Source organism: Gigantopelta aegis, chromosome 2 (genome assembly GCF_016097555.1).
Source record: "Gigantopelta aegis isolate Gae_Host chromosome 2, Gae_host_genome, whole genome shotgun sequence".
In the NCBI taxonomy this organism is placed as follows: domain Eukaryota; kingdom Metazoa; phylum Mollusca; class Gastropoda; order Neomphalida; family Peltospiridae; genus Gigantopelta; species Gigantopelta aegis.
In genome coordinates this window covers 46,064,411-46,082,912 of record NC_054700.1, presented here as the reverse complement: position 1 = coordinate 46,082,912, position 18,502 = coordinate 46,064,411, and the positions used below count along the sequence as shown (strand labels likewise).

The window sequence follows — 18,502 nt, the reverse complement described above, 5'->3', positions numbered from 1 at the left end:
CACCCTGTGGTTAATTATAGGAGATGTCAGCCATTGTATATGTGGTGTGATATTTCGCGCTACATTCATCACGAATTCCCGACACGCAATGTTCGAGAGAAACGGAGGACATATTTTATTACACACTGAACCCATTGACCGAATGTGACCACACGCGGCTTAAGGAGGCGGGGCTTAGACCGCCAATGAAAGCAGACAGACGTCAATCATCAGAGTGAAATTGAACAAAGGATATTCCAGGGAGGAGGGACCGATAGAGTGAACGAACGAAGCTGGTACTACTAAACCTGCACCACACTGTAACGTGCAGTTGACATAGAGGGAGCTACGTAAAAAAACGGGTTTTTTCTTTCTTACTTTCTTCTTTAAAAAGACTAAAAACTTGGAAGTACTTTTTAATATATATATATATATATATATATATGTATATATATATATATATATATATATATATATATATGATTCTCAGTGAATATGGATTATTTATTTATACCAAGTGGATGTTCGAATCGTTTGGATTTACGCCTAGACTTCGATTTTCTCCAATGAAACGGTTTGTGGTATTCAGTTGTTGGGTTTTTTTTTTGTTTTTGTTTTTTTTCTTTCGCTTTGAGAGTTTGGTCTCAGTTGAGAAATCAGGAATAGCGACGCTGGAGAGAGAAAAGGAGGTCTGTTCTCGCGGTGTATATCGCAGCAGCGTTCTCAGTGGGTTCGGCGCTTGTATAGTTCGGAATTCTCTTGGAACCCAGCCAAAAAGTTTAGCTTCATTTGCTTTGCCACTAAACTTGTTAACTTTTTTTTTTCTTTTTCTTATCTTACATCGGTTTTGTAGAAAGCTGGTTTATTTGTTTTGTGATGCCCATTTCATGGATGGATTTTATACAATATCTTAACATAAGGATGTATATACGAGCTGTTGCTTTATTGATACAGTATTTTTTTCAGTGCTTTTTATTATTTTATTTATTAATTTATTTTTTGCACCTACAACATTTGAATATTTTTTGTTTTGTTTAACGACACTACTGGAGCACATCAATTAATTACTCATCAGCTAATGGATGTCAAACAGATGTCAAAAGCTACTTCTGACTTGTAGGAAACCCGCTACATTTTTTTTAATGCAGCAAGGTATCTTTTCTATGCACTTTTCTACAGGCAGGAAAACACATACCACATCCTTTGTCCAGTTGTGGTGCACGGGTTGGAACAAGAAAAAACTCAGTCACTGACTGGATACACAGAGGTGGTTCGATCCTGTGACGCAAGCACCTCAAGAGAGCATTCAACCGACTGAGCTAAATTCTGCCCCTTGGATAATTTTTACGAACATTAAATGAATATCATAAACGCCACATAGGAAAGGAATACAACTACACTTAAACCAAATTGTCCAAATGGGGGAGGGGGAATGTATACTCCCCCCTCTACTTCTAGTGTTCTACCCCTCCAACCCCCCCAACAAACCCCCCCCACTCAACAACCTAAATTTAAAAAACCAAAAAAAAAAAAAAAACAACCCTAAAAAAACAAACAAAACATCTTTTGATAACGGAGCTTAAAAGCAATTCTAATCTAATTTAATGTTCATTCTTGTTTGTATAATCCATTCAAGCACGCTTTCCTGGACACACATCTTGGCTATCTGGACTGGCTGTGGAGTATGTGTTATTGGTTGGTGAAGCATAATTGATCTTTCGGCACTTACTTTGATCAGTATGAAGCATGTGGTATTTATTGATCTTCTCCCATTGATCAACCGTAATTACAGCTGGCTGCTAAAGGTACTTCTCTTCATGGGTTCCTGGCCTATCTCAGCAATGTTACACAGTGTGTGTGAGTGGTTACACGGAAATCCAGGAAGGGTTTAGGATAATCAGACAAAATGTAATGATGTTTCAGCTACCTGTATATTAATATCTTCATTTTTTAATGGGAATTACTACTGTAGAATTAAAATTAAAAAAAAAGTATTTGATGTATTATTATCAATATTATAGGGTCGATGTTTTGACTGGAGGCCAAATGGAAAGAGTTGGCAATGTTACATGGTGCGTGTGAGTTGTTGTTACACTGAAATCCAGGAAGGGTTTAGGATAATCAGATAAAATGTAATCTTTCAGCTACCTGTATTTTAATATCTTCATTTTTTAATGGGAATTACTACTGTAGATTAATTTTTTTTTTTAAAGTATTTGATGTGTTATCAATATTCTAGGGTCCATGTTTTGACTGTAGGCCAAACAGAAATAGTTCGACCTGTACCCTTCTATATCAAAGGCTCTAAAGACTAACCCTAACCTGGCAGGGCTTCTAGATTATGGTAGCCCCACTCCAATGGCTAGTGATATTCAATGTTGGGCTAGTAAATAACTACTGCAGTTGCCATGCCCGACAGCTAGTGGGCTAGTGGGTTTTATAAAAATTGTAGAAACCCTGGCTAGTGAAAAAATAAGTCCAATGTTACAGTTAATCCTGTTTTGAGTAATATGAATATCCTGTCCCCAGCTTACACCCCACCCCAGTGTTAGTGTTTTTTAAGCTCTATCTCCCTCTTTAGGTGACATATCTGATTATTACTATTATCTAGTAAAATTGTATTAACTTAAAGTAAAGTAGGGCTAGTGAATTTTTAATTGTGGCTAGTATACTTTTTAAATCACTGATCTTATGGCTAGTGGGTTTTATAAAAATTCTAGAATCCCAGCTAACCCTATCCCTAAAACAGGTCGGACTCATGTCGGCCAAACATTGGTGTAATTGGGCATGGGTCCAGGGATTTGTGTTTTGTGTGTGTGTGTATGGAGGGGGGGGGGGGGGGGAGGGGTCAATCTATATTCCCCCTGCAAAAATGAGACAGTTTGCTTAAATGGGGGTGGGGATGGGTGGGGTGCTGACATCCACCCCCATGCATCTGGTAATGTAGGTTTATTATGATACAATGAGACTTGTAGGAGTTGGTGGTAGTCCTATGCGCTGAATTCACCTTGTTGGTGGACGATGGAACAATCTAGTTTTTCACAAGGTGGTTGACATCATTGTTGGAACAGATGGTATGGTCCAGTGCAGGGCTTCTAGAGGTTTTTATAAAATCCGCTAGCCATGGTATCAGTGATTTTCTAAATTTACTAGCCACGATTAAAAATTCACTAGCCCTTCTTTACTTTAAGTTAATACAATTTTACTAAATAAAATAATAAAAATCGAATATAATACCCCTGTGGTCAATCTGGGATTTATCCCTGCCATTGAACTGTTTTTCATTCCAGCAAGTGTACAATAAATGGTATGTGCTATCCTGTCTGTGGGGATGGTGCATATAAAAGGTGCCTTGTTACTAATGTATGTAAAAACATAAGACAGCAAATGTTTTCTATGTCATTAATTATCAGCAAGTACTCACCTACATACAATGACCAAAGTTGGAAGTATGAGATATCAACTCCTGTACTGTTGTCCAGGCAATGTGTGTTTTGTTAGGTTTTCACCAGGTAATCAATTAACACCTATGGCACCCATTTTGAAAATATGTTATGGTTTTTCAGCCGTTTTAGGCTTTCAGTTTTAATCTTTCTCAATTCTACGAAGAGAGAACGTTATTAAAACTGGAAGCTATCTTTGTGAATGTGATATTTATTAAATGTTTTTTTGGATTTGTTTTTTAAAATATGGAATATACTGAAAAACAAAGGTAAAGGAATGTTTGCTTGGAGAATTAGACAACGAACTGTAAGATGTAGATAATCAGTATTTAACATTTAAAATAGTAATATTACAGATATATACAGATATACATGTATTGAATATATAATTCTGTGTTTATCGGAGTTGAGTAGTGGAAAAGAAGTAGTCTGTGTAGCAGTGAGTTCTTTTGTCTCCATCTCTCTCTTTCTTTCTCTCTCTCTCTCTCTCTCTCTCTCTCTCTCTCTCTCTCTCTCTCTCTCTCTCTCTCTCTCTCTCTCTCTCCATCTCTCCATCTCTCTCCATGTGTAAATTAAAAAATCAGATAATTATATTTCTTTTATCGATACATTAATTCTAAAAAAAAAACCCCATTGTTAATTGTTAGCTTGATAGACCTGTATGATAGGTTAAATGGCTTTAATACTGTTAACTGCTGAAAAGATGAATGTGCTTTTAAAGCCAGTTGTATTGTTGTGAGTACTGTGACCCTGTTCTTGATGTGTTCTTAAAACGAACACACAACTCCATCACATTCACAATGATGACTTGCTTGACTGATCACAATTTTTTTCTCTACAGTTAATTGTACCATACTTAATAAGGCATGGAATTCAACCAACCGTGAGATAATTTTAAAATTATTGTTTATTTAATCGTGGTTCTGCTAATAGTAGAGTATGCTAGGCAGGAGTCAATTTCACAAAACTTCATAACTTTATGTCTGCTTGTAGCAGTTAATACTGGTCATACGTTTACATGTGTTTGGCATCCATTTCACATAGAAAAATTACATCATTGTGAAAGATTTTAAGGACAAAAGAAAATGAAATAATTGTATTTCAGACTATAATTGTTATACTGTTAATAGCAATAAGAGTTGTGGTTAAGTCGTATATTTACGTGTACATGCAAAACTAGGCTTACAATGTTTTGTGACATTGGGTCCAGAACGCTATGTGTTGAATAATGTTTGATTGGATGTTATGTAGATGCAGAGTTCAAGCTATCGTTGACCAACTCACCAAACATGATGTACAAATGTTGTTCATACAGTAGTTTAAAACAAAAAAATTCTGCTTGGCTAAATGTTAGTTAAATTTGGCTGCAAATTTTCTGATTAAATTCACCAAATTGATATATTAATTTTTAGCATCGAGCCTATGTATGATATCAGGGTTTCTGCCAGAGGGTAAAATGGATATGGCGCCATACCCAAAGTTTTTTTGCATATATATTTTTTTTAATTAACCTTTCGACAAAATTAATTACTCAGATTATCATTCATTACCGTATGATTTTGTTAAATGTAACCCATTTTTTTTTTGGGGGGGGGATCCCCCCCCATATCCCCATAGTGTGGTTACATTCAATTCCATAGTGTCATATCCATACTTTTACACTATTATAAAGCAAAATATCTAAAAAGTGGTCCCCTTGCACCCCCGCCCACCGCTTCCTATGCCAGTGTGACAAATGTCACTAATCACAGTAGTTGAAAACAATATTTTCCCTGTGAGTCCATGGTTTTGTTAGTGAGAGATTCTCATGATAAAAGACACCACATGCCTCTGAAAATTGTGAGCGAAAAAAGTTGTGTTCACACGTGGCTCGTACAAGTATAGTTCATGATGGCCGGGCCCTATTGGGTTACATGTTCATGAGGGTTTAAAGTTTGTTTTGTTTAACAACACCAGTAGAGCACATTGATTTATTAATCAACATATCCTGCCACCCCCACCCCCCACCCCACCCCTCCACAGGACAATAGACATAGTATCAATATTAGCTGTACAAATTGCTTTTCACTGAACCATGTTCTACTTAATTAACACAGTAGTCAGTAATATTTGTAGAACAAAGTGGGGTTTTTTGTATTGGGTTTTACATTCATGTTTTAGTAATGTACATGTAGGTTTGTTCTTGAACAATGTTTGAGATTTGTTTTAGAACAATGTTTCATTTATTATTTCCTGCTACATACTTTAATACAGGCTACATTTCCCTTGCAATCTGTCAGACATTTCATATTAATTATAGATAGTACTTTTCATTCATTCATTCTTTCTTTCTTTCAAATTTTTTTTTTCCTTTTTTTTTTTCCGTTCTAATCTTTCTTTGTTTTTTCTTTCTTTCAATTTTTTTTCACTCTTGTACTCTTGTTTTTTTTTTTTTTTCTCTCTCTCTCTCTCTCTCTCTCTCTCTCTCTCTCTCTCTCTCTCTCTCTCTCTCTCTCTCTCTCTCTCTCTCTCTCTCTCTCTCTCTCTCTCTCTCTCTCTGTCTCTCTGATTTGTATTCTTAACCCCCTCTCTTTATGTAAATTTTTCATGCAATGTGTTACCTTGTTAACATTCTTTCTCCTCTTTCATTCAGAACATGACCTGGATACATTACCCTCTGTAGCTGGATCATACTGGCCTAGCCTGCCTGGGTGATCGCTACCATTTACCACCAAAATAAAACTAGAAATCACTGTGCAGTGCCTGTTGAATGCTGACCCTTTCTGCAGTCTCGGGACTCGGGGCTCTGGCTTGCCAAGCTGGGGCTAGACCGTGGACCACTGCGGTGGTGTGTGCGCGCGCGTGTGTGTCGAACCTCCACCCGTGTATGTGTGAGAAAAAATGAGTTCTGTTGAGCACACTTCTACTGTTGATAGAGGCTTGAAAATGAAGATAAAACGCAAAGGATTAAACCAGAAAAACGACCACGGCAGGGCTCAGGATTCTTCCAAGACCGAAAAAGATAGCAGTGCCAAACCGATGACAAATGTGACGGATTCTGTGAGCGGTGTTCAGATGTGTGGCGGTGGTTCGAATGGCGGTGGTACACAGATGGATAAAACCGTGAAACAGTCACCGCAGGTGGATAAGGACAAGTCGCCCAAAGTTAAGGTGACGCACAAAAAGGAGAAAAGTAAAGAGAAGACGAAGTCGGATTCTCTGTCGAACGGCGGGGCGGGTCCGGCCGCGAATGTCAGTAACGGGTTGGACGTACTGTTCAGCCAGGTTTCCATGGAACCGAAGGTGGCCGACACGGTTCAAGTGAAGCGCGAACAGCCCGTGCCCGATCCATATGAATTTAATGCCAAGGTGGAAGATGGGATTGGGCTACCCGTGAAAAAGATGAAACTCGAAAAGGTGTGTACAAAATATTGGTTATTACATCTTGAGTTTTTAGGTTTTAAAAAAAAAAAAAATTGTGTGTGTGGGGGGGGGGGGGGGGGGACATAAGCGTATGAGATGGACAGGTGGAAACTCTGCCCAGTAGTGCTGGAGCAAATCCTCAAATTCGAAAAAAAACCTGATACAGATATGCGGACAACTGACCCGATACCTTTTTACCATGTATTTCCATCATACTACACACACATTAGTTGTAATTCAAGTAAAAATCTGTTGTGATTCATTTGCAACTCTATATATAGCTGTTTGGCAGCGATGCCAATAATGATTAAATGTTGTTATTCAGATTCTGGCATTTTTTTTTAATTCAAGCGAAAACCAGCCTGTCGCGCTAGAAAAATGTGATTAGCAGCAAGGGATCTTTTATATGTACCATCCCATAGACAGGGTAGTACATACCATGGCCTTTGATATACCACTGGGATCGATCCCACACTGACCACGCATTGAGCGAGCGCTTTACCCAGTAAAGTCCCGCCCCTGAAATGGGCATGGTAGTACATACCATGGCCTTTGTTACACCAGTTGTGGAGTACTGGCTGGAATGAGATATAGCCCAATGGGGCCACCGACGGGGATCGATCCTAAACCGACTGTGCATCAAACAAGCGCTTCACCACTGGGTTATGTCCCACCCCCAGATCTTGCAGTGTCTTGGACAAAATACTAGTAAAGAGGACTATCTTGATTAAGGCCAGTTTCTACTAGTACTGCTGTAGCTTTGTCAGGTTAGTGACCAGTTTATGCTCCACGCTTACGGTGCATGACATCAAACAGCTTATGGTGAGAATAACAGTAAGGGAGAAGGACTTTTCATATGTCAGTGAATGCCCTGGCATATATTTTAACTTCAGTACACACTGAAGTGAATCTGTGATCCATGTATAGTCGGGGCTTTACCCTGATCAAAATCCTAGGGGTGGGGGCTGGCACTAATTTTTATAAACAAATGAAACCCTGAGATGTGTATGCTATTTTTGGAGTTAAAAAAAAGAAAAAGAAAAAGAAAAAAAAAAGAGATTCTCGGGCTGGGGATTGGGGGGTGGGTAACTGTCTCCCCTGCCCCCCAGAGGGTACGGCCCTAATATTTCATGTTTTATTTCATATGTTAAATATTTCATGCTGGTTATTACTGTTCTCTGTCTCTAGAGGTAAGGCAGAACACACAATGGAGAGAGCTGGCAGGTTCTTTCATGTGCAGCAGTAACTAGAGACAGATTTTCTTCTGCAATGAAAACCTGTTTATTGTTGTGTGATATGAAGTGTTGTGAATCTTGTAAAGTACAGTGAAACCTTTTAAAACCAGACCCTCTGTAAACCAGAATTCCCTTGAAACCAGACCCTCTGTAAACCAGAATTCTTTGAAACCAAACCTCCTGTAAACCAGAATTCTCTTGAAACTAGATCCCCTCTGTAAACCAGAATTCGCTTGAAAACAGACCCTCTGTAAATCAGAATTCTCTTGAAACCAGACCCTCTGTAACCAGAATTCTCTTGAAACCAGACCCTCTGTAAACCAGAATTCTCTTGAAACCAGATCCCCTCTGTAAACCAGAATTCCTTTGAACCAGACCCTCTGTAAACCAGAATTCTCTTGAAACCAGACCCTCTGTAAACCAGAATTCTCTTGAAACCAGACCCTCTGTAAACCAGAATTCTTTGAAACCAAACCTCCTGTAAACCAGAATTCTCTTGAAACTAGATCCCCTCTGTAAACCAGAATTCGCTTGAAAACAGACCCTCTGTAAATCAGAATTCTCTTGAAACCAGACCCTCTGTAACCAGAATTCTCTTGAAACCAGACCCTCTGTAAACCAGAATTCTCTTGAAACCAGATCCCCTCTGTAAACCAGAATTCCTTTGAACCAGACCCTCTGTAAACCAGAATTCTCTTGAAACCAGACCCTCTGTAAACCAGAATTCTCTTGAAACCAGATCCCCTCTGTAAAACAGAATTCCCTTGAAACCAGACCCTCTGTAAACCAGAATTCTCTTGAAACCAGAATTCTCTTGAAACCAGATCCCCTCTGTAAACCAGAATTCCCTTGAAACCAGACCCTCTGTAAACCAGAATTCTCTTGAAACCAGACCCTCTGTAAACCAGAATTCATTTGAAACCTGATCCTCTCTGTAAACCAGAATTCCCTTGAAACCAGACCCTCTGTAAACCAGAATTCCCTTGAAACCAGACCCTCTATAAACCAGAATTCCACTAGAACTGTATGTTTTTCCTGATCCCTTTTTAAGTATTGATCAGTAGAAAGCCTCTAAACTGGATGTCCCCATACACCAGACTTTTTTAACTTGGTTCTGCAGGTGACTGGTTTGGAGGGGTTTCACTGTATAATAATGCAAGGTGTCGTTCAAGGTAGGAGGCTGCTCAAATATAAACATCGGCTATTGGATGTAAACCAGTCAGGGCTGACACTAGAATAAATTTGTATTTTGCCAATTTTCAGATATGTTGGGTATTTCCTTGCAAATGATTCACAAATGGCTAATTTAAACAACTTTTTATTGGCCAAAGGCTAAACGTATTTAGTCACTGTATGAAAATTTCAATTGTTTCATTTGGCAGTGGGCAGGGTGAGCCCTGCTAGTTATAGTTAGTTTGTTTTTGTTTAACGACACCACTAGAGCACTTTGATTTATTAATAATCAGCTATTGGCTGTCAAACATTAAGTCATTTTGACATGTAGTCTTAGAGAGGAAACCTGCCACATTGTTCCATTAGTAGCAATTAGGAATCTTTTACATCCCACAGGTAGGATAGCACATGCCACAGATTTTGATACACCAGTCGTGGTGTAATGGCTAGATCGAGACATAGAGTATAAACACAGGAAACATTTTGTGTTAAAAATTCTCATTAGAGATATCTCTGGTTTAATGTTTTTTAAATTGTGTTGTGAATCATGATACGATACTGAACAAAACATCAAATAACCAGGGATGGGATGTAGCCCAGTGGTAAAGTGCTCGCTTGATATACAGACGGTCTGGGATCAATCCCCGTTCCAGCCAGTGAACCATGACTGGCATATCAAAGGGTGTGGTATGTACTATCGTGTCTGTGGGATGGTGCATATAAAAGATCCCTTGCTGCTAATCGAAAAGAGTAGTCCATGAAATGGCAACATCAGGTTTCTTCCCTCAATATGTGTTGTCCGTAACCATATGTCCAACACCATAAAACCGTAAATAAAATGTGTTGAGTGCGTCATTAAATAAAACATTTCCTTCCAAATAACCAATGTGTTTGTGCTGGGGTATCCGTTAAACATTCATTAATTCTGTCACAAGTTTGATACTAGGCAGATGCAGTAAATTTGGTGCCACAAATCAATAACGGGTTCCTTGTGAGAATGTGTACAAATCAGCCCTGTCACTTTGGTGTCAGAGAGACAATCTATCCTTCCAACAAGAACAGTTTGTATGTCTCTGTGGTTCAAAGGTTCAACATATTTTTAACAGAAGTGGATGATTATCATGGCAAATGATGTCAAGGACTGGCTAAGGATGGGTTTAAAACTAGTCTGTGTAGATAACGTCATGTAGGCCTTCTGATATTAAATCACTATTAATGGTAAAATGGGGCTCACCTCAGTCCATTGACAAATTAGCCAATTGCTGATTTTTACAATCCCTGCAATTAAGAAAAGCCATTCAGTGTTTCTGCCAGAAAGACATTTTTGTGTATGGTGCCATGAAATTGAATATTTACAATGTGTAACAGGGGGTATGAGGGGCCTCCCCAAGAAAGAAAATGGGTTAAGTTTAGGATTAGGATTAAGAGAAGCATACAGTAATAAATAACAAGTGTCATTAATTTGGTCAAAAGGTTAACGTAAAAAAAAAAAAAAAAAAAAAAAAAAAAAAATTGGGTATGGTGCCATACCAGTTTTACCCTCTGGCAGAAACCCTGCCATTGAAGAAAACCCTGAGCATAGCCCAAGACAAAAGAGTGTCATGGAGAATTACAAACGGCATGGTATTGCTGATTGCCGTGGGCAATTATAGGGCTTGTTTTTATACAAACTTGCTACAACATTTAGTCTTTGGTTTTAAAATATTTGTTAAGTTAAACACATTTTCACACTTTTAAGGAAATTCTCTGTAAATTTGAAAATTAGCTAAACCAAAAAATTTTCCAGTGTGAGTCGTGGGTAAAAAGTTTCTCTTTTAGATTATTAAAGGCAAGTGATTTCAATGGCTGGTTTTCAATCACTGTTACCGGCAGGGAGTTAGAGCTTAAAAACACTTAACTCTTGGTGGTAGTGGTGGGGGCAGGATATATATATTTACAAAATAGACCCTACTGCAGCATTTGACTCTTTTTTTTTCACTAGCAGTCTGGCATGGCAATAGTAGTTATTTACTAGCCCAACATTGAATATCACTAACCATGGGAGTGAGGCTGCCATAATCTAGAAGCCCTGATTGACCATAGCCTCTATCTTATCTACACCTAGATACTAGTCCACACGGGTGATTACTGAACGTTAAATGATAAATTTCCAGTTGTAAACAGATTGCTGCATTGTTATTCCTTTGTGTGCTCAAGGTCCAATGGTGCAATGTCCATTAGTGATAGAGCACTTGTCTCAGGTCCAATAGGGTATAGGATCAATTCCCCTCAGTGGACAGTTTTTTTTTATTTCCCATTCTCACAAATAAAATATTTTATGACTGACATATAACCCTAAATAAAATGTGTTGAGTGTGTCGTTGAATAAAACATTTTGTTTCGTTGACATTTAAAAGGCTGTTGTATGTGCTGTGTTGTGTTTCAAGACAGAGGATTTGTTTTGTAGCAGTGGTAAAGTGCACACCTGATGCGCAGTCGGTCTAGGATCGATCCCCGCCAGAGGGCCCATTGGGCTATTTCTAGTTCCAACCAATGCACCACGACTGGTATATCACAAAGTCTGTGGTATGTGCTATCCTGTCTGTGTGATATAAAAGATGCCTTGCTACTAATGAAAACATGTAGCAAGTTTCCTCTTTATGACTGTCAAAAATTACCATATGTTTGACATCCAACAGCCGATGATTAATAAATCAATGTGCTCTAGTGGTGTCGTTAAACAAAACAAAATTGTTTTTTCTAAAACATTTGTCAAACAATTTGGTTCTAGTGGTGTCATTAAACAAAACAAACTTTAACGTTTTTGAACCATAAGCACTGGTATGTACTCTCTAGAAAGACAGACAGAAAATTAGATTTTCTATTATTAACGTTTTTTAATTGGCTAAGCTGGTGATATTGTATTATGTAACAAGACAAGACAAGACAAGACAAGATATTTATTCAGTTGTTGAGGCCACATGACCAAGATAACTACTTTTAAAAACAAATTAATTTTGCGCTATGCGTGTACAAATTTACAATACATGTATAATTAATTTAAACTGGCAGATTTCTTTTTAAAAACAAGGCTATTCCTTTAATACACTTTATATTTTGGGTAGAAATCAATAGATTAAATTTTTCTCTTGAAGGATTTACTATAAATAAGTGAATAAATATCTTGTCTTGTTATTATGTAACACTAGCTTTTGACAGTCTGAGTGGATGATTGTTGGGTATAAAAGGTGGAGAAAGAGGTCAATTTAGCTGTTACCCTCTGTGATGTTGTCACAGAGATTAAGGCTTTTATAATTCATTAAGCTCACACTGGTAGAGTTACAGATGAATAGAGGTGATTTGGGTTTCAATGGGTGCAGTCAGGCGTGTTATAAATAGGTTGTTTGACATACTGTACTGGACCTAAACAGAATTCTATAGTCCAGATCCAAAAATCTTTGACATGCCCATGTACATGCAATTGGATTCAGACATGTGTGCCATGGGCCTAGACTTTGTATAAATTCAGATAGTCATATAGAATAGTGTGTGTCAGTTATTAGCCTTTAATTAAAACTGGTAGGTACTTAGCTTGAGTGGCCTCCAGACCAGGACCCATGTTTATAAAACGTTTTAGAGTCCACACTCAATCTCTAATGACGTCATACACATACAATTTGTATGGCATTGTCATGACGTTAGTGTCTCAGACTCTAATATTAGTGTCTCGAGTCTTAGACTTTAAAAGTTTTATAAGCACCAGGCCAAGTCTTTTTTATACCTGGCCAGGACTAGAGGACATTGAGCTAGTAGGTACTGGGGTCAAATCCCGGTACTGGCTTCTGGCTAGATTGAAAGTAATTTTTATCTTTCCATTATGTCAGTTGAAAATAAAATTTAATTACTATAAAAGGATAAAATATCAATGCTCAGTATGGTAAAATCTTAAATGAGTCCCTGTAATCTTAAGGCAGCAATTAATCACTCCCTGCAGTTTGTTTCACATTAAAGTTTACTTTTTATTTTTTAAACTTTGAAAAAAAAAAAAATCACCAATGAATTAACATGATTTTCATGGACAAATTCAAAAGACTAATGAAAAATTGTTCTATAAACTTATTTTGTTTTGTTTTCTCACAGGTGGAGACTGCATCATCACCGATGCAGCTGGAGTGTCATGACGTTGGTGTCGACACGTCCACTGTCGGCACGGCAACCGACCCGGAGTGCCTTGGCCCATGTGAGCCAGGCACCAGTGTCATGCTGGAGGGAATCGTGTGGCACGAGACTGAAAATGGTAAGTGTTGATTAGTTATACACACTTTTGATACAGGTTGATATTGAATCATGAGTTTTTTGTGTGTTTTTTTAACAAAAGTATTTTTAAAAATTAAAAAATTAAAAAAGTGTGGTGTGGCAGCGATTTTGGTTTCAAAAATTTAAATGCCATAAGGACTTCCTGTTTGCAAATCTTGAGAGCCCGCCACCACCAACCCAGCGAGCTGCACATTTCCAGTACAACAGAAGATACACTGTATGTTTTGCATAAAACCAAGGAAAAGACCACTATTCAAGACTGTGGTTTCCCAGGATTTTGAGATATATATGTTGTCTGTGTCATTGTGAAAAGTCAATGTAATTTGTACAAATAATTTTTACGAGCCACACAGGCTTGTATGCTAGCCAAGCTAGAGAGTCTTATATGATTTTTGTGAGCCTCGGGCTCCGGACTCTCCTCAAAATTGCACACTGTTTGGTAATTTTGCAAATTGATTGGAATTTCATCATCGGCAAAATTAAATTTACGCAAGCCTCAAATATAATTCACATAACCGAACAATTGGTTACCTAGGTAAAACCATGTGAACCGACTTCCGGTTACCTCATATTTCAAAATATTGTGCCCTGCATAAAAACAAACCCAATTATGTAACTTCAACTGCTAATTGTGAAACAATTTTCAAGTTATGCTTAAATACAAATTTTGAAACCAATATGTTCCCTTTTTACCTGTAGTATCCCTTCCGGGTGATATATTATAAATATTAGATTCATTTCCTTTTTTTACCCCCTTATCCATTGTTTATTTCGCATTTTACTATTTTTGTGGGACTGAATCCCATTGATGTGTGTGGCAGGACGTAGCCCAGTGGTAAAGCGTTCGCTTGATGCATGGTCGGTCTGGGATCGATCCCCATCTTTTATATGCACCATCCCACAGACAGGATAACACATACCACAGCCTTTGATATACCAGTCATGGTGCACTGGTTGGAGCAAGAAATAGCCCAATGGGCCCACTGACGGGGATCGATCCTAGACCGACCGCACATTTAAGAAAGCCTGCACACACATTTAATGTAATCATTCTGCTAGTCACTATTTCACCACCAAACATTCCTGAGTGATTGTCGACTTAATACGGTTAAATTGGTAATGTTTTGGATCGGTATTAGCCTAACAGTTAAAGCTCATTACAAGCAGAATTGATTTGTTTTTTCAATGCATCAGTGGAACTAAATTGAAACTTCCTCCTACACAAAATACAGTAGAAATACATCCAACAATTGATGAAAGCCAATAAAATTATATACATGTACTTTTATTTGTAACATGAAGTTGTCAGGCCCATGGGAACAATGTAAGAGATAAAGGGGCATGCCAGAAGTTGAGAGGTGTGAGTGAGCTTTTATCTCTGCAATTTACCAACATCTGGAGAACAACTTACTAATTAGCAATGTTTTGGATGACACTTTTCAGCTCTGTTGAAGGTTAATTTGATTTAAATATTCAAGACAGAAATATTAATTTTGTGTGCCTTATAAAATAAAAATAAAAGTGTGTGTGGGGTGGGGGTGGGGGGATGGGGTCATGTTTATAATAATCTTAGTTTATTATAATGATTTCTTAATTTCAATAGGGTGCAAAGCTAATAATATTATGGAATTGAAAATAAGATTTATTTTCATGCATTGTGTATGCCAAGTGTCTTAGTTACTATGTTAAATATTTAAAATATTACAAAATAGAAGTAAAAAAAAAAAAAAATTAGTTTGTTTTGTTTAACGACACCACTAGAGCTCACCACTTTATTAATCATCAGCTATTTGATGTAAAAACATTTAATAATTTTGACACACAGAGCAAAACTTTTTCCATTAGTAGCAATGGATCTTTTATATGCATTTTCCGCAGACAGGACAGCACATACCATGGCCTTTGATATACCAGTCATGTTTACAAAGCAGTTGTCTGACCGTGTCATAATTACCAAACCGAGACTGTGTATCATTGTTTGTGTTTGTGTTTCAGGAGTGTTGGTGGTCAACGTTACCTGGCGTGGGAAGACCTATGTTGGAACACTGCTGGATGCTACGAAACACGACTGGGCTCCTCCAAGGTAAATACACAATTTCAATACCTCGGTTTGAAACAAAAATACAGTGAAATCTCTCAAAACTGGAACCTCTGTAATCCAGAATTCCCTCAAAAAAGGTAAATACACAACTTCAATACCTAGGTTTGAAACAAAAATACAGTGAAATCTCTCAAAACTGGACCCTCTGTAATCCAGAATTCCCTCAAAAAAGGTAAATACACAACTTCAATACCTCGGTTTGAAACAAAAATACAGTGAAATCTCTCAAAACTGGACCCTCTGTAATCCAGAATTCCCTCAAAAAGGTAAATACACAACTTCAATACCTCGGTTTGAAACAAAAATACAGTGAAATCTCTCAAAACTGGACCCTCTGTAATCCAGAATTCCCTCAAAACCGGATGTTTTTTCATGGTCTCTTTTTAAATATCTGTGCAGGAGAGAACCTCTGTAAACCAAATACCTCTTAATACTGGATGTTTTACTTGGTCATACGTGTGTCCGGTTTAGAGGAGTTTCACTGAAATGATTTGGGGCCAGATTTACAAAAGCAATTACAACAATTTAGTCTTTGGTTATGTGTAACCAGAGCTGACTTTGGAAAGGCATTTACAACAATTTAGTCTTTGGTTATGTGTAACCAGAGCTGACTTTGGAAAGAATTTTGTTAGCCAATTTTCAAATTTCCGTAAAAATTAAAATTAAATAAATATATTTAATTCAAATACGTGATTTTAATACCTCAATCTAAAACAAAATAAACATGGGCCAAATTTACAAATGGCATTTACAATGATTTAGCCTTTAGTCATGTAACTAATGGTTCACACGGGAAATCACTTTGTTTTAGCCATTTTTCAAATATGTATTTCAGTTAGAAATTATTTTTAAATGGCTAATTTAATTTTTAAAATCTATTACTCAAATGCTATATATGTCACAGCCACTTTGTGTAAATAGCTAACTGGCTATGGACAGAGTGAGCCATGGGGTAAGTTCAGTCAACCGATGTTTGCTAAGGCTTGCTAGACTGGTTTTTACATTAAACTGAATTACCACTTCGGGAACTTGTCAAAATAGTTTATAAATGTTTAGCGAGAAATGGTTGCCTGAACAGAGACCTGTTGTAGTTTTCTAAAACAGTTGTGACTATGTGTATTTAATAACAGACAATAAGCACCAGTGTTTAGCCGCAGGCATAAAATAAAATTCGTATTTTGTTTGTGTTTAAATTTAGAACACATCTAAAATGAATGTGTTGTGATAACCTTCTGTAAATCCAGCCCTTTATATATGTGTGTTGTGTGTGTTTGTATTTATTTGTGTTTAGTAATGAGCTCCTTGATGCCGTTAAAAACATACTTTCCTTCTTTAAAGGTGAATTTAAAAATAAAATCTATGGTTATCTTTGTGCCTATATTTAGTAACAGTGACATTAACACTAATGTAAAAATTAATTGGTTGACTGGATGAGAGTATTGGTGCTTTGCAAGATTATTAGACGATATTAATGTCAAGGTGACTGCATTATTTTAAATATTTGTGTCTGATTTCCTACGTTATGTTTCTAGGTAATCATAATTTTCATTCCATTATTGCTGACCTATGCATGCTCACAGTGTGACATAGCTGTGTATTTATGGTGTGTTTAAATGTTCATCATTATGACGGAAACATCAAGTCTTCATAACGGGTATATCAGGTTTGGTATGTGCTGTCCTGCCTCTTGAAAAGTACATATTAAAGATCCTTTGCTGCTAAATGGGAAAATGTAGCCGGTTTCCTCTTAACACTATATGTTAGAAGTACCAAAATGTTTGACATCCAATAACAGATGATTAATAAATCAAGGTGCTCTAGTGGTGAGATTAAATGTTATCTCCTGATATTATATTTGATACACCTTAGCAAAACAGTTTTTTGGGTCTGGTTTTAACTTACTTTATTGTAAAATTAACTTTTAAAGTCGCAGTCTCTCGTTTCAGTCCATGAAAATAGACATTAAGTTTGATTTATCTACAGACCTGTAACACATCTGGATAAACTTACAATAGAATGAAACAAATGTTTGTGATGTTAGAAATAGACTACAGCCCAGTCTCTATAATGGTTATTTCTCAGAAGTACATGTGTTTTTAGAATTATAAAAAATGGCAGTTCATGATATTACAAACACCAGGATGACCAGAAACACTTGGGATGTACGGAAATTGGTAATATAAATAATAAAATCCAAGTAATGTTTAATTTCATTTCTAAAGAAATGACTGTAATAGTGGAAAATACACCGTAGTGTTTAAAGACTAGGGTCTGTCACTTTAATTACCACATGCTGAAGTATCACCAAATATTCCCTTCCTTTGTCTTTGTCAGTAATTGATTGTCTCTCTGTCTGTCTCTGTCTCTGTCTCTCTCTCTCTCTCTCTCTCTCTCTCTCTCTCTCTCTCTCTCTCTCTCTCTCTCACATACACATACTCTTTCTCCCCTCTCTTCCTCTGTCTCTCTCTCTCTCTTGCACTTTCTCTCTCTTGCACTCTTTCTCTCTCTCTCTCTCTCTCTGTCTGTCTGTCTGTCTGTCTGTCTGTCTGTCTGTCTGTCTCTCTCTCTCTCTCTCTCTCTCTCTCTCTCTCTCTCTCTCTCTCTCTCTCTCTCTCTCTCTCTCTCTCTCTCTCTCTCTCTCTCGCTCACACTCACACTCTATCGCTCTCTCTTTCGCTCACACTCACACTCTATCGCTCTCTCTATCGCTCTTGTTCTAAAACCACAGGAGTGTTGATGGCTGTAACCTAGTAGGAGGAAGTGTTAAACAAACAGGGAAACGCCCCCTTGGGCAATGCTTTATGTTGAAGGAAGATATCACAGTTTATTGTTCTTCTCTTATGTCTTTGTGATTAAAGTGCAGGCATAAATCT

At 37.4% G+C, this 18,502-nt stretch overlaps 1 protein-coding gene across 3 annotated transcripts in view; it reads left to right on the top strand.

Moving 5' to 3' along the window:
* Positions 1–287: 287 nt before the first annotated feature.
* Positions 288–18,502, top strand: part of LOC121386311 (zinc finger protein 608-like) — a 56,323-nt gene continuing 38,108 nt past the window's right edge. For 2 of the 3 annotated variants that reach the window (XM_041517193.1, XM_041517176.1), the window contains exons 1-4: positions 288–553; positions 6,055–6,818; positions 13,352–13,508; positions 15,524–15,611. In XM_041517193.1, the coding sequence (XP_041373127.1) occupies positions 6,303–6,818; positions 13,352–13,508; positions 15,524–15,611 (761 nt within the window). In that variant the 5' untranslated portion in view covers positions 288–553; positions 6,055–6,302. Of the gene's footprint in view, positions 554–5,929; positions 6,819–13,351; positions 13,509–15,523; positions 15,612–18,502 lie in introns of those variants that run through there. The other variant, XM_041517185.1, reaches the window with a different exon arrangement.